Source organism: Ovis aries, chromosome 3, assembly GCF_016772045.2.
Source record: "Ovis aries strain OAR_USU_Benz2616 breed Rambouillet chromosome 3, ARS-UI_Ramb_v3.0, whole genome shotgun sequence".
Taxonomy (NCBI): domain Eukaryota; kingdom Metazoa; phylum Chordata; class Mammalia; order Artiodactyla; family Bovidae; genus Ovis; species Ovis aries.
Genome location: NC_056056.1, coordinates 38,702,616 through 38,729,664, shown reverse-complemented (window position 1 = coordinate 38,729,664; position 27,049 = coordinate 38,702,616). Strand labels below are relative to the sequence as shown.

Sequence of the window (27,049 nt, the reverse complement as noted above, 5' to 3'; positions counted from 1 at the left end):
TTTTTTTTTTTTTTAATAAAAGGCCACCGAGGTAAACAATTTCTGGCAAACTCCCCCCACCCCATAAAGCCCTGTCACTTTGAAATCCCCGTTTCACATTTCTCAAGGACAAGGATTCACAGGGCAAGGGGAGGGAGAAGGATGGGTCAACTGGGCAAAAGCCATTCATACATTCAACAACTGGAAACCGAGTCTTGCTGCATCAGCACAAGATTTTAATTTACGGCGCACCGAAAGAGTCCCACCATACCTTCCGCCAGCACCTCGTCCACAGTGACCTGCTGTCGCCCAATGCCAAAGACCCGTCCGATGTAGCCGCTGCCCAGGCCCGAGGTGCTGCCCCCTCCTCCGCTGGAGCCGGAGCCCAGGCCAGAGCCACCCTGCTCTCGCCTGGAGTCGAAAAACTTCTTCATCATGCGAAAAGGAAGCAGGAAAGCAAAATACCGACGGTTTCTGGATTTTTTTTTTTTTTTTTTTTTTAACAAGAGATCCAAGGAGATTTCTTCTCGGATTTCAGCTCGGAGAGGAGCCACCCGAATCCGGCCGTGGGGGTGGGGGCTGAGGGAGGATGCCTATAGGAATATGCGTGTCAATCGCGCGGCGGTTCCCTCCTCCTCAAGAGAGCGATTCGTGTAAGTTTAAACCTGTGATGACAGAGGGAGAGAGAGGATGAATCAGTAACACACTTAAAAATTCAACTGCTGAGTCCTAGGGGGAGCAGAAGCCACCATCCTGGGGAAACGCTTCATGAATTTTCCTAGAGAGAAAAACCCTGGGGCTGAAAACGCGTCCCCGGCCCCAGAACCCGGGACTCCCGTGCCCTGGGCTCTGAAAAAGGAGGAATTCGGGCCGCCTCGGGCAGCGCTGACCCAGAGGGCAATACCTCCCCTCCTCCCCGGTCTCCCCGCCGCCCCGCGAGGCAGCATCCCGGCGGCACCCACTTGAGATGACTCGGCGGCCGGCGCCCAGCTATCAGCCCCGCAACATTGTCACGGCCGCCGGACCGGCCTGCGACGCGGAGAGGAGGCGGCGCTGCAGCGAGAGCCGGGGCCGCATTCGGCGCCCGCCCGCCCGCCAGCTGATCCCCGGAGCGCCCGGCGGAGACTGACCCGCCGCCCCTCCCCCGCGCGCGCTCCCGCCCGGCTCCATCCACCCAACCAGGAAGTGAACCGCCGCCGGAAGTGCCTCCTCGAGCGGCAGAGCCAGCGGCTGAGGCCCCTGGAGGCCTCCACTCTGTCACCAAGAATGAGAACGCTTAGTCGGAGAGAAGGGGAGTGGGGAAACGGGGTCTCAGTGCGGAGAGAGTTTTGGAAAAGAACGTTGTTATTGCCCGACCCGTGGGGCACCATGGGAAAGGTAGTTCGCTGCAGCCTAGCGGCTGGACTACAACTCCCAGGATGCCCTGGAAGAGCGAGCGAGGCGGCTGCGGTGGCCTTCTCTGCCACGGAGGTGGTTAGCGGGGTGGTGCATTTGTGGGATTCGGTTATTTAAACACATCCGGGAAAGAAACTGCCAGAGACTAGGGTTTCCACCCTGCTGCATGTTCCACCCTTCTGGAGCCATCTTATTTGCGACTTGACCTCCCTGCACAAGGGATTCTGGGGATTGTGGTTTCCAAACGGATCGAGGCTGACACCTGAAGGACGCGGCTTAGCAGCTTAGCCCCTAGCGGGTCCTGCGGAGCTTACCGACGTCACCTGGACAGAGGTGGAAGACCGAGGGCGATCGGGAAATTTTCGCTGGCCGTTGGTGCCTGGCCACACCTCAAAGCTAACCCTAACATAAATAAAACCAGAGCCCTTCCTCCTCCCAACTTCAAAAGCAGCTTTTGCTCACAGATGTTGAGAACAGGCTCTGCGGTCAGCTCTGAGCTAGGCACTGTGAAAACCCTTAATAAGACGGTGCCTTTTCAGGAAATTTGCATGCGAGACTCAAACTGAGAAACTTAGAGAGCGTTTGTGCGGAGCCAATCGTAGGCTACCAGGTGACCCAAACCCTTGGCTCGACCCCAAACTTCGGGGCTTGTGTGACGGTGATCCTTAATTCTTCCACCTTTTCTGATGCCGCGGTTTTGCCTAACCTTCATTTAACCCCCGCCCACACGAGAACTCTAGACTGACTGTTATATCTTTCCTCTTCAATATTCCTGTTTTGATGCTTATTTTTACCCTGATTTCGCCGAGTGAGCAGAATGGAGGTGGACAGTGTGGTTTGCATCTGCCAAAGGCAGAAGATTTGGACCCTTCTTGGTATCCTTCTCCATCCCTAGATTTCCTGATAGGTGATGCTGACAGTGGTGCCAAATCCTTTCCCATCCCCCCTCCCCAGATCCATAATTTTTCAAATCCTGAATGTAAGTTATTTCTCACCTCCACCTGCTCCCTATTTCTGAGACCGCCCTTTTGGCTTGTAAATTAGTCCTAGAATTTTTTCTGCAGGCATTTGAAGAGAGTAGAGAAAGGTGCTCCAGGGCGGGGCGACGGAGGTGGGGGGCGAGGTTAGGGGGATGGTGTTCTTGGTTTCTCTTAAGTGAAATTTAAATTTTAAACTGAACTGTGACTGAATTGACAGAGGTTTCTGCTGCTTCCTCTTCCTCCTCCTCCTCCTCTTTTTTCTCCTCCCTCTTTTCTTTCTCCCTGTTGTCCTCCTCCTCTTTTTTGTTCATCGTGTTTCAAGTAGTATCGTAGTTAAACTATCAGTTAAACTTCCTGTGTAGAGACAGCATCTTTTCTTCCGGAGGGAGTCGATGCTGTCACCTCAGTTCACAAATCCGCGCAGCCACCTCCAGGGCAGAACGCAGCACCTGCTAAGACAGTCCCTGGAAACAAACCCATGGGAGACATGTTCTCTGCACTTTCCTTAAAAGGCTAGATTTTTTCCCAAGGAAGTTTGCAATAGGTCTTGAAATAGATTTGAGAGCCAAGTTGAAATTAGATTCATTGACCTCCGTCTTTCTCTGCACCTACTGATCTTGGCTTTTTTAAAGAAGACCTGTTGGGTCCTAGAATCTGTTGCTCTCTCAGTTTTTACTTTTCTAGACTTTCCTGTTAACCAGACTAGGCCAGAATTCGGCAGATCCCCACCCTTACTTCTAAGATACAAAAATGTGTTTTTATCTTGTAGAGTTAAGGTAGCTAACATGTATTCATTGAGTGCTCATCTGGATGCTTTGATCAGAATCTGAGGGAAAAAGTTTTACAAAGAAGACAAAGACGGAAAAAACAGAAGACTAGATTTTTTTGTCTTCCATTCTCTTGGAGACTAATGGCAGTTATACTGACAAAACCACAGTTTTTAATGCTTTACATGTATTAAGTTGGTGAATTCTCATAACAACACTATGAAATAAGGTACTATTGTTATTTTCACTTTATAGATGGGGCACTGAAGCATGGAGATAAGTGGCTTGCCCAAAGTCACACAAATAGTAACTGGCAAAACCAGGACTCAAATCCAAACATTTTAGCTACAGAACCCAGTGCTTAACTAGCAACAACATACTGCCTACTTAAAGTAAGAAGCAAATCTATAAGCAGCATGGGACCAGGGGACAGGAAACCTCTACCACTCCATAGCTGTGCCCCTAGACCACTTAGACCTCTAGACCTATTTTCTCAGCCAAAAAGCGATAGCTCTCTTACAACGCTTAGTAATTCTCTAGTTCTTAGTGCAAGATAATCAGATCAACCACTGTAATCTCAAAATTCCTAGCACACTTACAAAAGTATGATTTGTCCTACCTGGCCTTGCATTTCTATTCGACTTTTCAAGTATATTGTCACCTCTACTCAGAATCAGGTAACAGTCATCTATTTATCTCCTTGAACATCCAATATGATAGTTTATATAGAGTGTGTCCTTACCAGTATTTAAATAAACCAAATAATCAAGTTCAAATTAAATGTGATGCAGAAAACAATCTGATTAGGGTGGAAAGATTGTTTTGAGGTATTATAGACCATTTTGAACTTGCTCTAAGAGATACTAATGAGAAATATCCAATTAAAAGGAAAGGAAAAGGAGGGACTACCCTGCTGGTCCAGTGGTTAAGAATCAGCTTTGCAATTCAGGGGACACAGTTTGATTCCAGTTGGGGGAATTAAGGGTCCCAGATGCCTCAAAGCAACTACTGAGCCCATGAGTCCCTGGGCCACAAAGAAGGATCCCATGTGATGCAATGAAAATCCCACATGCTACAACTAAAGACCCAATGCAGCCCAATAAATAAATGAATTGTTTAAAAAAAGGGAAAAGAAATTGATATTTACTATGTATCTTCCACATGCTAACTGCTGAATTAGGCACTTAACATATTACATTGTTTAATCCTTATGGATGCAGATCTGCACCTCTGCAAAGTAGATACTGATATCGATTATATCAAAGTAGATACTATTCTATCAATACTATTTTCCCCAATTTCATAAATGAACAATGGAAATTTTATTAGTAACAGGAATGCACATGGTTTGTTGGGTTTGGAGGAAATAATTTGGCCTGTGATACGGCTAAACCATGTCACAGTAAAACCCAGTTATGGCCAATGTGTGGTTAATTCCTTACAGGAAGTCAAAGAGAAGGGGGCCAACATTATTTAAGGACATTAACTAAGGCCTGCACTGCAGTGGATATTTAATCATATCATGCAGCCTTCACAAGACACTTATCAATGTGGAAACAGGCTAACTGGGGTTAAAGTATGTCAACTGTTGCTACACACAGTCTGGTAAGGGCAGAACTGGAATTACAATCTGACTGACCTCAAAACCCAGTCATTTTCTACCACATAGCCATTCTATGTTGCCATCTTTTAGAACTTATTAGAAATGCAAATTATCAGGCCCCATCCAGATCTTTTGAATAGGAGGGAGGGGCAGAGGTGGCTGTCTCTTTTCACCAACCATCCTGGTGATTCTGATACATTTTCAAGTTTGAGAACCCTTGTTTAGCAGAAGGGACAGAGTAACAACCACTTATTTTCTTTAAAAAGATTTCTTGGTTTTTGGTTTTGTTTTCTGAGTAGAAAAGTAATTAATCATCAAAGACTGTGAAGAATAGAATTCAACTCAGAATAAAATCACTCGGAGATATTTACTAGTGACTTTTTTTTTTTTTTTTGCATTCGCTGTTTTTATACAGCTCAAATTTTTAAGGATCTCTCAACATTTTCCAGTCCAATGCTCTATTGTAGACCTAAGACCCCTTCTCCCTTCAGTTGCCCTGTAAATCTTTCAACTACGCCTTCTGCTGTGTCCTGCTACTTACTGTTACTATGGCACTTTGGATGTACATTTGGCCCCCTATATTTGAGGGTTGCACACTGGAGCATTAAATCAAGTACAGATGGAAAATATTCAGAAAAGAAAATTACAGAAAGTTCCAGAAGGCAAAACTTGAATGTACCTTGGCCAGCAGCTATTTACATAGTATTTACATTGTATTAGGTATTTTCAGTAATTTACAGATGATCTAAAGTATATGGGAAAGACTAGAGATCTCTTCAAGAAAATTAGAGATACCAAGGGAACATTTCACACAAAGATGGGCTCAATAAAGGACAGAAATGGTATGGACCTAACAGAAGCAGAAGATATTAAGAAGAGGTGGCAAGAATACACAGAACTATACAAAAAAGATCTTCACGACCAAGATAATCATGATCGTGTGATCACTCACCTAGAGCCAGACATCCTGGAATGTGAAGTCAAGTGGGCCTTAGAAAGTATCACTACGGACAAAGCTAGTGGAGGTGATGGAATTCCAGTTGAACTATTTCAAATCCTGAAAGATGATGCTGTGAAAGTGCTGCACTCAATATGCCAGCAAATTTGGAAAACTCAGCAGTGGCCACGGGACTGGAAAAGGTCAGTTTTCATTCCAATCCCAAAGAAAGGCAATGCCAAAGAATGCTCAAACTACTGCACAATTGCACTCATCTCACATGCTAGTAAAGTAATGCTCCAAATTCTCCAAGCCAGGCTTCAGCAATACATGAACCGTGAACTTCCAGATGTTCAAGCTGGTTTTAGAAAAGGCAGAGGAACCAGAGATCAAATTGCCAACATCCACTGGATCATGGAAAAAGCAAGAGAGTTCCAGAAAAACATTCATTTCTGCTTTGTTGACTGCGCCAAAGCCTTTGACTGTGTGGATCACAATAAACTGTGGAACATTCTGAAAGAGATGGGAATACCAGACCACCTGACCTGCCTCTTGAGAAACCTATATGCAGATCAGGAAGCAACAGAGCTTGCTCAAACTCATGTCCAATGAGTTGGTGATGCCATTCAACCATCTCATCCTCTGTCGTCCCCTTCTCCTCCTGCCTTCAATCTTTCAGGGTCCTTTCTAATGAGTCGGCTCCTCGCATCATGTGGCCAAAGTATTGGAGCTTTAGCTTCAGCATCAGTCCTTCCAGTGAAAATTCAGGGTTGATTTCCTTTAGGATTGACTGATTTGATCTCCTTGTAGTCCAAGGGACTCTCAAGAGGCTTCTCCAAAGTCAGTGAAGACTTTTTCAAAGACTTTCTTTGATAAAAACTCTCCTTGACCAAACTTGAGTCAGTGCCTTGGAGTCCTTTTTTTTTAACTAGACTTTGACCTTGTGCTCTGTCCTTGGCCCAATTAGTCCAGTTTTAGCAAAAATTCTGCTGAGTCAGTTTAGTGAAAATCCTCCAGCCTTGATATTACTCTGGATATCTGGTCAAATTCCTTATCCTTCACTCTCAACATCTTATCACCTTAAGCTGCCTTAAGGCAAGAATCCTGCTGAGTCTGATCAGCAAGAATCCCCCTAGCCTTGATGCTTCCTCTAGTAATTTTCCATTCACTGATCCCCACCCTGCTCATTAACTATAAACCTCCACTTATCCTGGTTTGTTTGGATTTGAGCTTGGTCTCCCTCCCCTACCGGACTTCCCTGGTGGCTCAGATGGTAAAGTGTCTGCCCACAATGCGGGAGACCTAGGTTTGATCCCTGGGTCGGAAAGATCCCATGGAGAAGGAAATGGCAACCCACTCCAGTACTCTTGCCTGGAAAATTCCATGAACTGAGAAGCCTGATAGGCTACAGTCCATGGGGTAGCAAAGAGTCGGACACTGAGTGACTTCACTGTCGCTTTCTCTCCCCTAGTACCAAATCTTAATTGCAATAGTCCCTCTCGAATAAGTCTTCCTTACTGTCTTTGACAAGTGTCATGAAAAATTTTTCTTTAACGTTACATTCGCTCATTTATTCATTTGTTGTTTTATTAAGCACCTATTTCTTGCCAAAACTATGCTAGATACGGGAAATATAATGACAAATAGGTAGACATATTCCATTCCTTACAGAATTTATAGCCTAAAACTTATTGATTATGTATATTTCATTTTAAAATTGTGTTGTTAATTTTTCTGTTGGGGCATTCATTTTTAAGAACTGATTGCAAATCCTCTTTTATTTATTCATTTGGTATGTACTGAACTCCTCCCATATACTAGGCACTGTTCTTGGCATAGGCAATATGATGTGAAACAAGATAAACAAGTTTTCTGCTTGTAAAAGAGCCTACATTAGGATTAGGGTAAGCAAAACACAGTAAATAAGCAAAGTCAAGAAAAATATTGGATAATGATAAATAGAAATTGTCTGAGTGACTACTTTAGATTAGATGTGCTGCTGCTGCTAAATTGCTTCAGTCTTGCCCAACTTGTAGAGACCCCATGGACTGCAGCCCACCAGGCTCCTCCATCCATGGGATTTTCCAGGCAAGAGTACTGGTGTGGGTTGCTATAGCCTTCTCCAAGATTAGATGTGCAGTTCTTTATGTATTAATGATGTTCATTAAAACCTGTTGTCATGTACATGGAAAACACTTTCCCCCAGGTTGATCTTAGGCTTTTAGAATCTTTGATGAAGGGTTATTAAAAAAATTTTTTTTCCAGGTAAAATAATACATGATCATTTTGTAAAATCTAGAAATAGAAGAGCAGGAAGAAGAAAAGCAGAAGGAAGAAGAAGAATAAAAATAATTAATTTCATTATTGAGAGGGCTTCCCTAGTGGCTCAGATGTATCTCTCTGTAATACAGAAGACCCAGGTTTGATCCCTGGGTCAAGAAGATCCCCTGAAGAAGGGAATGGCCACCCACTCCAGTATTCTTGCTTGGAGAATTCCATGGACAGAGGAGTCCAGTGGGCTACAGTCTGTGATTTCACCCTGCCTCTGTATTTTGCCTTCCATCCTTCTTGGTCGGATCCCGCCTTCTCCAACCCTAACTCCACTCATAAGTCAACTCTACAGCAGTTAGATGGATATTCTTCCTGTCATTTTCAGTATGTATGTGTATAACCTATGGATGTGTGTGACTAGCTTTAGTTGATAGAGAAAATACTTCATTAAAACCAAATTTTTCCACTATGTAGAAGGACCTCTGAGGTCAGAGGAAAATTTTCTCAGATTCTATAAAATCATAAGCAAAAACAGGCATGAGTCCTGCATATTTTCTACTTGTGTTTACATTTTATTTTTCTTTTGGCTTTTCCTTGGTTTATTTTATGTTTATTTATTTACTTAATTTTTATGTTTCTAATTATTTAGACAAATATTTGGTGTATTTGCTTTTTCTTTCTTGTTTCAAAATACAACTATGTGAAGCTGAAAGCTTTGCTTACAATAAATAGAGCTTTCATGTGTCACAGAAGTTTTAATTTTTCTCTAATCCTTATTTAAGATCTAAGTACTCTAATTACATTTTACAATTTTTGGTCCCTCTTTATCCCAAAGATTATTTAAAGTCCTGTTCAGTTTTTTCTCTCGTTTTGTGTTTAAGAGCTTGGAATAATATAAATAACAATAAGAGTATAAGCTCTGGAGTCAGACTACTGGATTTGAATCTCAGCCCTGTCATTTACTAACTTTATAAGTCAAGGTTCAATCAGAAAAGCAGAAACCACACAAGTATATCAAAAAGAAGGTATTAAATACAAGGAATCACTTACACAGGTGTTGGACTACTAAAAGGAAAAAAACAAAAACAGAAGCTAAGGTAACCAGAGATTCCTAATTCCAGGAAAAAGCTTTCACCTTATGTTCAGTTCAGTTCAGTTCAGTTCAGTCGCTCAGTCGTGTCTGACTCTTTGCGACCCCATGAACTGCAGCAGCCAGGCCTCTCTGTCCATCACCAACTCCCGGAGTTCACCCAAATCCACGTCCATCAAGTCGGTGATGCCATCCAGCCATCTCATCCTCTGTCGTCCCCTTCTCCTCCTGCCCTCAATCCCTACCAGCATCAGAGTCTTTTCCAATGAGTCAACTCTTCGCATGAGGTGGCCAGAGTACTGGAGTTTCAGCTTTAGCATCATTCCTTCCAAAGAAATCCCAGGGCTGATCTCCTTCAGAAGGGACTGGTTGGATCTCCTTGCAGTCCAAGGGACTCTCAAGAACCTTCTCCGACACCACAGTTCAAAAGCATCAATTCTTCGGCGCTCAGCCTTCTTCACAGTCCAACTCTCACATCCATACATGACCACAGGAAGAACCATAGCCTTGACTAGACGGACCTTAGTCGGCAAAGTAATGTCTCTGCTTTTGAATATACTATCTAGGTTGGTCATAACTTTTCTTCCAAGGAGAAAGCATCTTTTAATTTCATGGCTGCAATCACCATCTGCAGTGATTTTGGAGCCCCCAAAAATAAAGTCTGACACTGTTTCCACTGTTTCCCCATCTATTTCACCTTGTTAGTTGTTACTATTATGAAATCATTATTTTGTCTTTCAGTAATAGATTTCCCCATTTGAATTGTTTTGAAACCACAATTTTAAAATATATTGATGAAATTTTTCGCTTTATTTAAATACCACCAAAATATCCTTTTATAGCATAATCTTTGAGGGTTTTTTTGAGTCATCTCTCAGCTGGAAATATGAGAATGATATGCTTTTGATGATTATCTGTGAATGTCTTTTTGTTTCTTTTAAAAGTGAAAGAGAAGATGCACTGGTTTGCCATGGAATTCCTGGACACAATTTTTTTCCTCAAACCTTTAGAAATTTCTCCATTATCCTCTAATTTTGTCTCTTTGCAGTAAATTTTAATGTAGGATGCTTTATCCTTAAAATTTTAAATTCCCAAGGATAGGTCTATGTAATACGTGCATTCATGTTAAGTCGCTCAGTTGTGTCCAACTCTTTGAGACCCTATGGACTGTAGCCCGCCAGGCTTCTCTGTCCATGGTATTCTCCAGGCAGGAATACTGGGGTGGGCAACCATTCCCTTCTTCAGGGGATCTTCCTGACCCAGGGGTCAAACCAGTGTCTCCTGCATTGCAGGCAGATTCTTTACTGCAGAGCCACAGGGGAAACCTTGTCTATGTAATAGTTTATTTAAATATGCCTGCAGATTAAGGTATTTCTTTACCTCATGGAAGTTTTCTTCTATTATATGCTAAATTATAATTGTTTACTATTTGCTTTAGTTTTCTTTTTAAGGTTTCATTTATGTCAGAGTTATATTTGGCATAATTTAAAGAGTCATCAAGTTCCCTCTAGTTTGTTGTGCAAAACAGCACTCTTCTTCACTTTACTCTATTTCTCCCTTCCAGGAATTAATTATTTTCACTTCTCTTAGCTGATTATTTTGATTGTTAGCTCCTTGTATTTAAGCAATATATCTTTATTGCTACTCCTAGACTTTTTACTCTTTGTCCTAATCTATTGATTTCCCACTGTGGTACAGAAAGAACTTTGCTTTCTTTTTTCCTCCAGCATCTTCCAAGTTTAATTACCCTTCCCATGTCCATCTTCTGGTATAACTAAATCATAATTTTGGTTAGATTTAATAGTCAGTGTTTACATTATCGTTAATAAGTGAACACCATTCACAGGGTACATGCCTGGTGGCTCAGATGGTGAAAAATCTGCCCTCAATGCAGGAGACTCGGGTTTGTTCCTAGGTTCAGGAAGATCTCCTGCAGAAGAAAATGGCAACCCACTCCAGTATTCTTGCTTGGGTAATCCCATGAACAGAGGAGCCTGGTGGGCCACAATCCATGGGGTGTGAAGAGTTGAACATGACTGAGTGACTAACACTTTCAAACACTATTCACAGATGAGCTATATGATATCATTATTTCTTTCCTCACATAACCTTTTGGTTTTCCTAGCATTAATAATTGTCTTCTTTTTTTTCATTTCCTTAGCTTTTCCTTCTTACTAATTCAAACTCTTAACCAGCTGTCAAGATGTTTATTCACATTAGGTTTTCTATCCATTTCATTTTCTTTCTAAGAACCTTCTGATTTACTTCAGTTTGGCTTAGGTGCCATCCTATGATTTCCTTTCACCATCATCTTAGGAATTCCCTTTGCCTTTCTCCTATATTTGAGCCTTTCTTTTCTCTATCCCATGTCTTCTTCCTGGTTTATCCTCCCATTTTGATGGAGCATACCTCTAGTACCTTCTCCAGAACAGTGCACAGAGGTAAATTTTTGGAAAATTACTATTCCTGACTTGTTTTTTTTCTACTCTGACACTTGACTGATTATTGGACTAGTATGAAATTCTAAGATAGAAATTTTTTTTCTAGAAATTTTAAGATATTGCTCTATTATCCTCTAGCCTCCAGGTTTGTACTTGGACAGTATAAAACCTTTCTGATTCTTTGTAAGTGAATCAGCCTCTCTCTCTCTCTTTCCTTACAGGATATTCTATTTGTCCTTAGTAATATTCTGAAAATATGTATCATTCAGTTCTGGAAAATTTTCTTAAATTATTTCATTGGCGACTTCATCACTCTGTTTTCTCCTCCTAAATTTGCTCTTCTATTTTCCATCTCTCTGTGTTCATGTTTTTTTTTCTTTCTCTCTTTCTCTTTTTGGATTGAGTTTACTTTCTGGAGTATTTTCTCACCACTTTCTTTCAATTATTTCACTGAATATTTGTTTATCATATTTTAAATGTTAAGAGCTCTTTTTTTGTTCTTTAAACATTTTGATATAATCCTGTTCTTATTTCATGGACATAATATCTCCTCAAATATTAGTGATTATTTTTAAAGTTTTCTTTTCCATACATATTCTGCTTCAAGTTGTCTTTTACTATTTATTTGATTGACTTAGTCTCTTTATCTAATATTAAGTATCTAGAGTCCATTTCTTTACAACTAGGCTGGTCAGATTTTCCCAGAAAAGATACTTCAAATATCCTGCCTGGTGGGTGAAGACCTGGTCCCCTGTGTTGGAGGATCCAGTTGGGAGAGGGACCTAAAGGAGCCCGTGTGCACCATACAACCATCCGCTAATCTGCTCAGCTTCAGTGCTGTACTTTGGCCTTCCGCTTTGCCGTGTATTTTCCAGAGAAGATGCCCTTTGTTTTACCCTTTTCAGATATAAACCTCCAGTGTCTTTCCAGAGCTAGAGGGGACAGTCACTGGGTCACTCAGTGTGGGGGAGAGAATCAAACTACTTCTTTAAGGTATTTTATGGGTTGTTGGGAGAAGCTAATGGACACCTAGCCAATTGCCTTCTTAAACTGGGACTCAGTGTTTTCATTTTGGAAACCTGTTGTATTCACTGAAATGGACACATTAAAGAATTGAGCTAAGATGTACTTGTTACAATTGACATAAAACATAAATTGAGGTTCCTGAAATAGTCCAGGAGAGCAGTATGAGAGTCCCTGTCCCATCCTTACTGAGTCACTTACTCTTTTTTTTTTTATTGTGAATATTTTATTTAGTCATTTTTGTTTACAACTGAAAGTCTGGGCATTCAAAATTAACATCCTTGCCCATGAGCTTCTTATAGACACTAGAAAATGTTTCAGCTTTGTTTTTCACATTATCTGTTGTGCTTCATCCAAATGAGCCTTTAGGAGCTGGCTGTCATCCAGTTTGACTTGGATTATCTTGCCCATAATCTCACTTGGGAAAAACCAAGTCATCCAGGATCCCATCGTGCCCAGCTGTCAAAGCGCAGCTCCTGAGATATTTTTGCTTATTTTTTGGTACAGCTTTTTTGAGTTGGCTTAGGTAGAATTCTCCTCTGGACACTAAAGACAACATGCTTCCCACTGAACTTTTTCTCCAGTTGACGTACTAACTGGACTTGGGTTTTCTGAAAAGATTTCAGTTGAGGAATGGGAACAAAGATTGTAATAGCTTACTGACCACCACCAACTTCATTTTCTTGGCTCTTGCTGTATTCAGCTTCCTTAGTGGAGCCCTGAGTTCCAAGTTGATCTCAAACTCCTGGAGAGCCTGGGAGATGCCAGGTTCCAACCCCTGCTTCTTGCCATTGGGCTTCACAGTCTTAGTGCTCAGAACTGAAAGAAAGTGAAAGTGATGTCACTCAATCGTGTCCGACTCTTTGTGACTCCATGGACTGTAGCCCACCAGGCTTCTCCATCTATGGGGTTTTCCAGGCAAGAATACTAGAGTGGGTTGCCACTTCTTTCTCCAGGGGATCTTCCCCACCCAAGGATTGAACCCAGGTCTCCTGCATTGCAGGCATACGCTTTACTCTCTGAGTCACCAGGGAAGCTCAGAACTGAACATAGCCTAATCTTTTCTAAGGAGGCCAACACTCATTTGCCTGGCCAACACCTGGCCTGAAAAGAGCATGGCATAGTTTGTTTGTTTGGTTGGTTGGTTGGTTGGTTTTGCTGGGTCTTCACTGCTGCTTGGGCTTTTCTCTAGTTGTAGAGACTGCAAGCTATTGTTTGTTTCAGTGCACAGGCTTCTCATTGCAGTGACTTCTCGTTGTGAAGCACAGGCTCTGGGCTCTAGGCCCGTGGGCTTCAGTAGTTGCAGCATTCAGGCTCAGTTGTTGAGATGTATCCTTGAGATCTTTTTGCCATCAGTCCATAAACTCTTAGTTGGATTTTGACTTTAGGTATGTGATCTGTGTCTAGGGAACAGCAGAAAGCTATATCTCATTCACACAGGCATTAACTCTAGGACTCTGGTCTCAGAACTTCAGCCCTGATTGCCTGAGCGAACACTCAAACACTCACAGTTAGTATGTCCTCCTAGAGGTCTTATTCTGACTCTTTAGAATTATGATGCTTAGAGTGTGTGTTCTATAGATGAGTACCAGCCCATTGACTGGTCCATGGTAAGATAAGTACAGAAATTAAGAATAAACATTTATACTATATAAATTACATATTATTTACAGAATATTTGAAACACTTTGGAAATGAAAAGGGGGATATGATTCTGCACCTCCAGTTCCAGTGTGTTGGGTTTTTCCACTCACCACCTACTCACTGACACTAGTTAGTGTCCTACAATTTTACTCAATTTTACTCTGACACTATCTCCTTGGAGATAGCATCAGATCCCACAGGTTAAGGACTCAGTCCTACAAGACTGAAACCCCTGTTTCAGATGCCAATCATAAGTTCAGGTCATCACATGTGCTTCTGACTGACTGGTTATGAATCAAAGGTTTAAGTGACCCCCACTCCTTGGGTTCCATTAATTTGCTAGAGCAGATCATAGAAGTCAGACAAACATTTTGCTTATTAGCTTATCAGTTTATTATAAAAGAATATAACTCAGAACAGTCAGATGAAAGAGATACACATAGGGCAAAATATGTGGGAAGGGGCTCAGAGCATCCATGCCTTCTCTTAGAGCACCATCCACCCTCACGCCATTGTCTTACAGCTGGCTGTTCACCAACTTAGAACGCCAGGTTTTGAGTTTTTATGGAGGCTTCATTACATAGGCATGATTGATCGAATCATTGGCCGTTGGCAATCATTCAACTTGCAACCTCCTTCCCTGATCCCCTACCAAGAAGTGGGTAGGGAAGGGGACAGGGTGACTGAAATTTCCAATCCTCCAATCACACAATTGTTTCCTCTGACAACCAGCCCTCATCCTTAGGAATTTTCCAAAAGTCACTTCATTAATATGAACTCAGATATGATTGAAAGGGATTTATTGTGATTATCAAGACACTTCTTTTGTCTTATTTCTTAGGAAATTCCAATGGTTTTAGGAGTTCTATGTTAGAAGCAGGGATGCAGACCAAGTGTATATTTCTTATTATAAATCACAGCATCATGGAACAACAGACTGGTTCCAAATAGGAAAAGGACTATGTCAAGGCTGTATATTGTCACCCTGCTTATTTAACTTATATGCAGAGTACATCATGAGAAACGCTGGACTGGAAGAAACACAAGCTGGAGTCAAGATTGCTGGGAGAAATATCAATAACCTCAGATATGCAGATGACACCCTTATGGCAGAAAGAGAAGAGGAACTCAAAAGCTTCTTGATGAAAGTGAAAGAGGAGAGTGAAAAAGTTGACTTAAAGCTCAACATTCAGAAAACGAAGATCATGGCATCTGGTCCCATCACTTCATGGGAAATAGATGGGGAAACAGTGAAAACAGTGTCAGACTTTATTTTTTTGGGCTCCAAAATCACTGCAGATGGTGACTGCAGCCATGAAATTAAAAGATGCTTACTCCTGGGAAGAAAAGTGATGACCAACCTAGATAGCATATTCAAAAGCAGAGACATTACTTTGCCAACTAAGGTCCGTCTAGTCAAGGCTATGGTTTTCCAGTGGTCATGTATGGATGTGAGAGTTGGACTGTGAAGAAGGCTGAGTGCTGAAGAATTGATGCTTTTGAAGTGTGGTGTTGGAGAAGACTCTTGAGAGTCCCTTGGACTGCAAGGAGATCCAACCAGTCCATTCTGAAGGAGATCAGCCCTGGGATTTCTTTGGAAGGAATGATGCTGAAGCTGAAACTCCAGTACTCTGGCCACCTCATGCGAAGAATTGACTCATTGGAAAAGACTCTGATGCAGGAGGAGAAGGGGACGACAGAGGATGAGATGGCTGGATGGCATCAGCAACTCAATGGACATGAGTTTGAGTGAACTCCGGGAGTTGGTGATGGACAGGGAGGCCTGGTGTGCTGCGATTCATGGGGTCACAAAGAGTCAGACATGACTGAGTGACTGAACTGAACTGAACTGAATAATTATGCCAGGACAACAGATATTACCCGGACTGTCAGGCAAGCAGGAACATATGGTCACCTCCTTCATAGATTTCTCTGGTGGTAGAGCCCTGTGGTATGCTTTTCAAATGACCCCCTGAGCCTCTCTTTTCCTGAGTGTAGTAGTAGTAGTTTAGTTGCTACCTTATTTTCCAAATTCCAGGCCCCATGTCCCTGATAAGATAGCCCAGCAATTATAGTTTTGCCCACGACTTCCTAAACCATTCTTGGAAATTGGCTTATAATTGGACATGCTGTCTTGCCTACTTGCCCCATTCTGAGACTTCCTTCCAGTGACTGTCTTCCCCCAAGAGGGTATTTCTGAGAGCAGGCTTCAGTCTTCAGCCATACCGCAATGAGGAGTCATAAAATACGATTCATGGTCATGATTATTAAATAAACTACTGAGTGCAGCAGTAGCTTCAATTCATTAGAAACTTCAGAGTTTAAGTGCTTCTTGGCAAATATTTTCTAAATAGTCCTGGCAGATTTAACAAGGAGTCAGAGATCAGACAATGAGAAAAATCAACAGTTTTTCAGCCAACCCTCTGCTAGGAGCATTTGTGAAATATCATGCATTTCTTGGGAATTATTATAGTAGTCTTCAACTGTTTTCACTAACATAATCACTAAGTTCATTTTTAAAAACCCTATATTCCTTCATATATTTTAAAGGTGACATATAAGAATTTTCATCACAAATCCAAATAATTACAAAGGATATAATTTATGCCATCTTATAAGTACTGTCATTTAAAAATGAAACTATTCCATCACTCCTTTTAAGGTATAGAATGCAGACAAACTGCCATATATTTCAGTTCAGTTCAGTTCAGTTCAGTTGCTCAGTCGTGTCTGACTCTTTGCGACCCCATGAATTGCAGCACACCAGGCCTCCCTGTCCATCACCAACTCCTGGAGTTCACTCAAACTCACGTCCATTGAGTTGGTAATGCCATCCAACCATCTCATCCTCTGTTGTCCCCTTCTCCTCCTGCCCCCAATCCCTCGCAACATCAGAGTCTTTTCCAATGAGACAACTCTTCGCATGAAGTGGCCAAAGTATAAAACTAATTGGCCTGGCAACTGACATCCACTTTTAGTTTTTGTTTTTAGTCAGTTTTAGGAAATATTAAATAATTAGATGAAATAAGATAAAGATTGACTATAGCTGCTTTATAAAATAGATTTTAACGTATTGATTCACACTGAATTTTAAACAAATTAAAATCTTCATCTAAAATCATATATCGTAGTCCCAGAAAACAGACAAATTATTTCAGCCAAGATAATCTAAGGATTACTATTAAGAGTTTCCTAAAAGAATTGCTTGTATTTTAAAAAGCTGCTTATAGACTTCAATATTTTTCACCAATGCTTTCTTTGCTTTCCCCTCATGGGACTCCTCCTAAAAAATGATGTATCCTATGTTACTCAATTATAAAAAAGAACACATTTGAGTCAGCCCTAATGAGGTGGATGAACCTAGAGCCTATTATAGAGTGAAGTAAGTCAGAAAGAGAAAGACAAATAATGTATATTATTTGCATATGGAATGCATGCATATGGAATCTAGAAAGATGGTACTGATGATCTAATTTGCAGGGCAGCAATGGACACACAGACCTAGAGAACAGGCTTGTGGACACAGTGGAGGAAGGAAAGGGTGGGGCAAATTGACAGAGTAGCGTGGAAAAATACACATTACCATATGTAAAATTGATAGCCAGTGGGAATTTGCTGTGTGACACAGGGAGCTCAACCTGGTGCTCTGTGACCATCTAGAGAGATGGGATGGAGAGGGGGATAGGAGGGGGGGTTCAGGAGAAAGGGGACATATGTACATCTGTGGCTGATTCATGTTGATACATGGCAGAAACCAACTCAATATTGTAAAGCAATTGCCCTCCAATTAAAAAATATTTTAAAAATGATGCATCCTTGACAATCATTGAGGAATAGAAGAGGCAAAGTCATTAAATGAAAATTGTCATTCCTCTCCTGCATTCACACTGACTTAGATATATCCCAATGGGAACAAAATATTCCATTTCTAACCCCAAGCTTTACCTTCAACAGAAATAACTATAACATACAAAGCCTTAGAGCATGCATTTGGTGACTACCAACAAAATTCTGTAAAGCAATTATTCTTCAATTTAAAAAATAAATAAATAAAAGTAATAAGATGTTTCCCAAACCAGTTGTTTCCCATAGTCCTTTTGTTTGGATCTCTGGAGGATTTCATACAGTGAGGTAAATGATGACACCTATGCCTTCCATTTGTAAAGTGGGAGAAAGACTATTGTGAAAGGGCAGGTTGAGAGTCAGCACATGCTGCTGCTGCTGCTGCTGCTGCTAAGTCACTTCAGTCATGTCCAACTCTGTGCGACCCCATAGACGGAAGCCCACCAGATTCCGCTGTCCCTGGGATTCTCCAGGCAAGAACACTGGAGTGGGTTGCCATTTCCTTCTCCAATGCATGAAAGTGAAAAGTGAAAGTGAATTCGCTCAGTTGTTTCTGACTCTTCGTGACCCCATGGACTGCAGCCTACCGGACTCCTCCATCCATGAAATTTTCCAGGCAAGAGTACTGGAGTGGGGTGCCATTGCCTTCTCCGTAGGCAGGTCAATTTTAGGACACAACTTGTATGAAAATGGAAAAATCTTGAATTAATTTTCCTAAAATTGTATGTCCACATTCCCTTTGGCTTACAATTTATGTCTTCTGTTGAATTACTACACAGTGAAGATTCTTTTGTTGTTGTTGTTGTTGTTGTTAATATTTATTTATTTGGCTACATCCGGTCCTAATTGCAGCACACAAGATCTTTGCTGCATCGTGCAGGATCTTTTGTTGTGGCACATGGACTCTAGTTGTGGCACAGGAGCTCCAGAAGTTGTGGAGTGCAGGCTCAGTTGCTCCGGGGCATGTGGGATCTTAATTTCCCGGCCAGGGATAAATCCCACACCCCAAACCCATGGACAGAGGAACCTGGCAGTCTACATTCCATGGGGTCACAAGGAATTGGACACAACTGAGTGACTATCAGTTCGCTTCTTTTTCTTTTTTTAAACTTTTTTGTATTTGGATGATAATTGCTTTACAATGTTGCGTTGGTTTCTGCCATACACCAGTGTGAATCAGCCATTAGTATACATGTATCCCCTCCCTCTTGAACCTACCTCCCATCCCCTCCATCCTACTCCTCTAGGTTGTCAGGGAACACCAGGTTGAGCTCCCTATGTTATATAGCAACTTCCCACTGGCTATCTATTTTACATATGGAAATGCATATGTTTCAATGCTACCCTCTCTCCCTGCTGTGTCTACAAGACTGTTCTCTATGTCTGCGCCTCTATTCCTGCCCTGCAAATAGGTTCATCAGGACCATTTTTCTATGTTCCATGCATGCATGTGTGCTCAGTTGCTCAATAGTCCAGCTCTTTGCAACCCCATGGATTGTAGCCCTCCAGGCTTCTTTGTCCATGGAATTTTCCAGGCAAGAATACTGGAGTGGATTGCCATTTCCTCCACCAGCTAATTTCCATATATATGCATTTTCTCTTTCTGACTTACTTCACTCAGTTACAGGCTCTAGGTTCATCCACCTCAGTTCAACTGGCTCAAATTTATTCCTCTTTATGGCTGAGTAATATTCCATTGTGTACATGTACCACGACTTCTTTATCCATTCGTCTGTCAATGTACATTTAGGTTGCTTCCATGTCCTGGCTATTGCAAAGAGTGCTGCAGTGAACACTGGGGTACGTGTGTCTTTTTGAATTATGGTTTTCTCAGGATATATGCTCAGTAGTGAGATTCCTGGGTCATATGGTAGTTTCATTCCTTGTTTTTTAAGAAATTTCCATACTGTTCTCCATAGTGTCTGTATCAACTTCCATTCCCACCAACAGTGGAAGAGGGTTCCCTTTTCTCCACACCTTGGCAGGCAAATTCTTGACTACTGAACCACTAAGGAAGTCCCTCCGTAGTGAACATCCCACATTTTTCCCCTCTCCCTCTGGTCCCTAACTTTTCTGCAGTTACTTATGCTACTAAGACATTTTTCAAAAGTTAAAAAAGTAATAGGTTAAAAAGCGATAGTATTTATAGTGGAACAATTCCCATTACAAATACTTACAAATGCTGGACAAAATATAGGAAAAAGTCTTTAAAAATATAGGTGAGCTTGAAAGAGAGAAGTCTGCAAATAATAAGAGAGGAAGCAGGCGTTGAAATCTGAGGAAAAAGATTCCAGTGACTATTACAAATGAGTAGTGGGGGAGTTAGAAGGAACTACCTAAGTTAGGGACTTGGGTTTTAAGGCATATGCAAAAATAGAGGACAGGGTTCAGGACCAGAATAGAGGCTATGTCCTGGACCAGGAAAGGAAACCAGAACAGAAATCTCTCTGAGAGGCTGAAACTGCCAAAGGGTAGTACCCTCAGTGAAAGGATGGTAGAAGAAAATCTGCTCAGCAGCACAGGGAGGTAACAAGGAAATCTATATTCCTTTGCCCATACACTGGTTAAGGAAAAATGTTTTCACTGAAACATTGAAAACTCAGGCCTGCTTCTCACAGCAGTTTTGATTTTGACTTAACACTACCTTGGAAGTCCAGCAATCCCTAAGTTAAGAAATTAACATAAAAATTGACCCTGGGCCAGTGGAAAACCCTGAGGCACTTACAGAAGCAAATGTAACATCCTGAAGGGATGATACTTCCCCTAAGGGCACATGAGGTTCTCATAGAATAAAGCCAATCCAGGCAAAATAGAGTTTTTATAATAAAAGAGGATAAAATACACAAAAAAGAAATCAAACAGGAGCTTACTCAAGAGACATAAAGCAGAATTAAAGCCCTAAATTTCTGAAATATTAGACTGATAATCTAAAAAAGAATATAAAATGAGTATGCCTAAAATAATTAGACATGAAAGAAATGTTTTTAAACCCCTGCTTGTTGGCATCTATTAACATCGCACTGGCCTAGGTAAGCTATGTGGCCAAACCCATAGTCAGAGGAGGAGGGGACTACAGAGTTACATGGCAAAGGCTGTGAAGACAGAGAGTCCTTACTGGGGGGAATTAACAGAACACAAAATTGTGTTTATTATTGTTTTGTTGTTGTTGTTATTTAGTCATGCCTTTGGCCACCTGATGCGAAGAGCTGACTCACAGAAAAGACCATGATGCTGGGAAGGACAGAAGGCAGGAGCAGAAGGGCCCCACAGAGGATGAGATGGTTGGATGGCATCACCGACTCCATGGACATGAGTTTGAGCAAGCCCCAGGAGATGATGAAGGACAGGGAGGCCTGGCGTGCTGCAACCCTTGGAGTTGCAAAGAGTTGGACATAACTGAGCGACAACCACAACAACACAACAACAAGTCGTGTCTGACTCCGCAACCCCATGGACTGTAGCCCGCCGGGCTCATCAGTCCATGGGATTCTCCAGGCAAGAATACTAAAGTGGGTAGCCATTTCCTTCTCCAGGGGATCTTGCCAACCCAGGGATGTTTATCTGTTTAATAAACTCCATATAGTTCATTTCATCTTCAATTGTCATTCCCTCTCTTAAAGTAAAATTTCTTCTATTGTTATTTAAGAAACATATAAGAAACAAATCAGAATAGACAAACAAAATGAATGTAAAGAAATATGATAATGACCCTCACAGAGACAATCACCCAATGAATAGTCTTCTCAATTTTTGTCTCTCTCTACCTCTGTATATGTATGTATGATTATGTCTAGATTGGTTATGGAATTATTTTAAAATTATTTAATATAAAAATTAATTTAGAATGGCTACTAGGTCTCGATGAAAAGAGAATTAGGTCTCTGTGAAATATATCACAGAATGATATATAAAATTCATCTGCTCATGGAAAATTATTGTCTTCAGGCACAGACTCATACTATATGCAACTGTCATCTTTTGAATGAGATGCCTCTTTAGCAATTGTATCTGCTGGTTTTCATGTGGTCACTGATGTTACTACATGCCTTGTGGGATGCTAAATGTTTACATTTTATGAAGTTATGTTTATCATACATTTTCTTGAGAAATTAGAAGTATTGAATTTTTATTAAACATGTACTTTTTTTTCCTTTGAACTTGTTTTTGTTAAAGATCTTATTGCGCAGTGGTAAAAGTGTTACCAAACAATAGCATAAATAAACAATAGTATATTATCATCGTGCAGTGAATGCCAAAACCTCTGTGACAAGCGTGTCCAATCTACTTTCAATACATTCTATTGCAGCACTGTTCAGTCTCTATTTCCTGCACATAATTCACATAATCTAACCTGGAATTTCCCAGGTTTCCTACCGACGGGTGGCCTAGCAGGCCTGGCACCATTGTGTGGTATGCCAAATAACCCTCAGGGACTGCCACATCTAATATTTCCCCCACTGCCCCCCCAAGGTCACACAGAGTTCACTGTCCTGGCCTGATTTTATCAGTAAGTACCCAGCATGTTGTTCTTGAAAGAAAATTCACAGCTACCTTGCCTCCGGAAAGGATTGGGAAAAGAGCTAACCAGATTATTGCTTGTTATATTCAATTTTAACCGTGAGTTGCAGTGAGAGTTCTTTTTGCTGCTGATGCATCACACACAAGAGACGGCAGAAACTAAAGTGCAAAGTGTGGCGGTGGTGGTTTAATCCCTGAGTTGTGTCTGACTCTTTTGCAACCCCATGGACTGAAGCCCCCAGGCTTCTCTGTCCATGGGATTTCCCAGGCAAGAATAGAGGAGTGGGTTGCCATTTCCTTCTCCAGGGATCCTCCTGACCCAGGGATTGAACCCACGTCTCCTGCATTGGCAGTAAGATTCTTTACCACTGAACTACCAGGGAAGTCCCAAAGTGAAAACTCATGAGTTTACCAAACTCCTTCTAGCATATTGTAATGCAATTATTAATAATAGTATGTGGTTTTGAAAAGTGACAAATCTGAGACAAATGTCAAAATGGATTGCAGTTGGACCACCCTAAACCTGAAGCACTGTTGTCCTAATCATAAAGCTGGTAATTAAGACAATGCATTGTGAGCACAATGATAGATAAATAGACCATTGGCAGAATAGCCCAACTAACCAGAGGATAAATGGAAACTTGATACATTATTGACCTTGTGAAGAAAGAGTATTTTATCCTGGGAAATCTGGTTATCTATGTAGAAAAAGATAAAAGTGGAGTGGACTTTTACCTTACACCAATCATAAAAATTTAATTCAGAATTGACTCAAGTGTGAAGGGCAAATGTATAAAATATTTAGAAAAAAATGAGTGGAAGAGCTTTATGACTTTGAGGTGCTAAAGATTCTTTAAATGAGACACACAAAAAATAAACCTTTAGGAAACAAGATTGATAAGTTTGATGACATTAATATCGATAACTTTTGTTTATAAAAAAATACCACAAAGAGAGTAAAAAGAGAAGCTACAAACTCAATTAAAATATCTGCAACTCAAGTAACAGAAGTTTGGGATCCAGAATATGTAAAGAACTCCTATGAATCAACTAGAGAATTCAACACAATAGAAAAATGCAGAAAAAGACATGACATGACGTTTAACAGGACAAAAAATATGAATTTCAATCAGTCCACAAAAAGATGATTGATCTCAGTTATAATCAGGGACATGCAATATGAAACCATAGTAAGATATTTTTTATCACAGCTATCAGATTGGTACAAAGTTAAAACGTCACAAACTGTCAAGCATTGATGAAGATGTGGAGCAGTTAGAACTTTCATTCACTGTTTTTGAGACTGTACATTGGGCAAGTTTGGAGAACAGTTTGGTATTTTCTGTTAAAGATGCACAAAATAACCACTCAGTGATTCTTTCTTATGGGTATACATCCTAGAGAAAATTTTGCACGTGTGACCAGAAACAAGTGAAAATGATCTTAAAGCATTCTTTTAAATAGCAAACAAAATGTTTTGTGGAAACCAACATAATACTGTAAAACAATTATCCTTTAACTAAAAATAAATAAATTTTAAAAATCACATTATGAACAAAGCAATTAGAAACTTACAGATTGGAGATAAATTGTGGAATATTCATGAACTGCAGTTACATGGATCAAAATTGTTGAATGCAAAACATTACTGAGTGAAAAAAATTCTCTAAGAAATAAAGAACATTTTAATTTCATTTATATAAATATACACATTTCAAAAACTGCAAAATCAACCAATATTTCTGTGATAATCTACATGTATAGAAGTAGCATAAAAGCATGCCAGTGAATGACCACTTTCAGAATAATAGTTACCCCTGAGGACAGAGGGCTTCTCTGGTGGCTCAGACAGTAAAGAATCTGCCTGCAATGCACGAGACCCAGATTTGATCCCTAGGTCAGGAAGATCCCCTGGCAAAGGGAATGGATACCCTCTCCAGTATTCTTGCCCAGAAAATCCCTTAGACAGAGGAGCCTGGCAGGTTACAGTCCATGGGGTTGCAAAGAGTTGGCACAATGAGTCAGACACAACGGAGCAACTAACACTTTCACTTTCCCTTTGAGGGAAAGAAATGGATTGGGGAAGAAATTCATGTTCCAACCATGTTATTACTTTATTTCTTTTTAAAAAATCTGAAACATTTAAAAAAGACTGAAACATTTATGGGAATGTGGGATGAAGCTGGTGGTGGGAATGTGAGATGAAGCTGGTGGTAAATATATGGTACTCAGTATATTATTTTCTTTTTTCTATACGATCAGTTGGCGTACGTAATGAATCTTTTCAGAGACAATAAAAAATGCAAAAGAGGGACACACTGATCCCTGCCTTCCTGGTGGGAGCTGACTTCTCTATGTTTTCCTCCTTTGCTCAGAGGGCCTAGCCTCAATCATGACTGTAGGCGGCGAGGCTTCTGCTGCGGTTCTTCCTTCCTGCAGACTGAAGCACTCATGGAAACAGGAGACTGCACTGAACCTGGCCCACACCGAAGTTCCTTGCTCTGTGTCATCCCTAAGGTTAGCCAGTAGGGCTTTGGGGCCAGAGGAAGGGACACTGGATCCCTTCACTTACTCCCCTAGCCAGCTTTCTGCTATGGTTCTCGTACTGAGCCCAGCACAAAGAAGGCGTCCAAGATGTGTTTGTTGAATCGACCTGAGAAATTGTCAGCACATCAGTGAGCTGCTGGTAGGACATGAAAACAGTTAACATGGTGATGTGGTGTGTGCCAGCCTCTGTTGTGTTCCCTAGTTCGGTCAGCACTCTAGCTAACATTCTCTGGGAAGTCTGGCCCATTTGCAGGAAGCTGACAGCAGGTATTCAAAAATTTTAGGATTTGGGCTTAATTTCAGATAAGCAGGATAATCTGGGCTCTGTGCCAATGAGAAACAGATTCTGCTGTCTTTTTCTGCCTTTTCAACATCTCAAGTTCTTATACCATCCACCCATATACAACTTTCTTCTTTAGAAAGTCAGCTGAGAAACTGGCAAAAAGCACCATCTCACTCTTTTCCATTTCTATTCTGATGTGTAATCAATGGGAACCAACTGTGATAGAAATGGAGTGTTATGAATTGATAAGAGCAATCTATTTCCATTTGTTTTTGTTCCTGGGCAAAATAATGAAGGAAAATGTACCTGATGCATAGAAGTATAATGTACATTTTCTGGGTCAGCCTTTCTATAGGGGTACTCAATTATTTCTGTCTTTTTCAAGACAGGAAAAAATATGCTTTCCACATTTAAATTTGTTGGACTTGGGAAAAGTTTTTATGGGAATGATTTTCTAGGAACATTGAGATATAAAATAATATCAGCCCTTTTTCCTCTACTTTATTAATCTGTGAATTTAGTATCTATTTTCTGCTATCCTTTTACAAACAAAAACTATGTATTCTCCAACTTGATAACACTATTGATAATTTTTTTCAAAAGATCACATTGCAAAAATTATACCACTCTAAAAGTAAGCCATTTTTCTTTTCCTACGTTCTTACTTTCCAGTCTTATTCTATACAAAGGTATTCTTTTTACCTAGTGAATTACAGCGTATAGATTTGTATGTCATTTAGGGTATAACATGACTCCAAAATAAAATGGCACATGAGTCTCATGACTTTATAATCACGCTGATAATATATTATCACATCTACATTCACATAAAATAGACAGGTAAAGTTTTGTATATTTTGAAGTATCTCTATGCATTTTGTTGTATATGCGAATGTTGTGTGTACACTCTCAGTTTTGTCCTACTCTTTGCAACCCCATGGACTGTAGCCCACCAGGCACCTCTGTTCATTGACTTGTCCAAGCAAGAATATTAGATTGGGTTGCCATGTCCTCTTCCAGGGGATGTAAATAAATGTCACCTCCATGGAAGAAACATTTGAACTTAAAAAAAATTATTTATTTATTTATTTTTGTCTGCACTGGGTCTTCGTTGCTATGCATGGGCTTTCTCTAGTGGCAGAGAGCAGGTGCTACTCTTTGATGTAGGCATGGGGCCTCAGCAGTTGAGACATGTGGGCTCTAGAGTTTGGGGGCATGTGGGATCTTCCCAGACCAGAGATCAAACCCCTGCCTTGGCAGGTGGGTATTTTTTTCTTCTTCTTTATTTAATTTCTTTAGTTTTGGCTGTGCTGGGTCTTCATTGCTGCAAGCGGGCTTTCTCTAGTTGTGTGAGTGGGGGCTACTCTCTGGTTGAGGTGTTCAGGCTTCTCATTGCGGTGGCTTCTCCTGTTGCCGAGCACAGGCCCTTGAGCAGAGCTCAGTAGTTGTGCTCAAGTTCAGTTGCCCCGGGGCATGTGGAATCTTCCCCAGCCGGGAATGGAATCCATGTCCCCTGCACTGGCAGGAGGGTTCTTAACCACTGAACCAGTGGGGAAGTCAGGCAGCTGGATTCCTACTGGACCATCAGGGAAGTCCCATTTGGATTTTTTAAAGTTAGCTCTTTCAAACTAGCAGAGCTCTCAAAGATAGAGAAGAAATTTACTTAGGGCTTAAAACTAAACGAAGTTGAGTTACCTATTTGAGTCAAATCACAAAGTTAAAAAGTAG

The 27,049-nt window shown here is 41.0% G+C and overlaps 1 protein-coding gene and 1 pseudogene across 23 annotated transcripts in view; both read right to left on the bottom strand.

Annotated features, from left to right (window-relative positions):
* The window catches only part of AAK1 (AP2 associated kinase 1), a 171,253-nt gene extending 170,147 nt beyond the window's left edge, over window positions 1-1,106 (bottom strand). For all 23 annotated transcript variants that reach the window (XM_027966663.2, XM_060412006.1, XM_060412009.1 and 20 more), the window contains exons 1-2: window positions 942-1,106; window positions 251-644 (exon numbers count right to left, since the gene is read on the bottom strand). In XM_027966663.2, the coding sequence (XP_027822464.1) occupies window positions 251-416 (166 nt within the window). In that variant the 5' untranslated portion in view covers window positions 417-644; window positions 942-1,106. The remainder of the gene's footprint in view (window positions 1-250; window positions 645-941) is intronic.
* An 11,549-nt stretch (window positions 1,107-12,655) lies between these two features.
* LOC101116135 (small ribosomal subunit protein eS7-like) overlaps window positions 12,656-27,049 on the bottom strand; it is a 77,792-nt pseudogene continuing 63,398 nt past the window's right edge.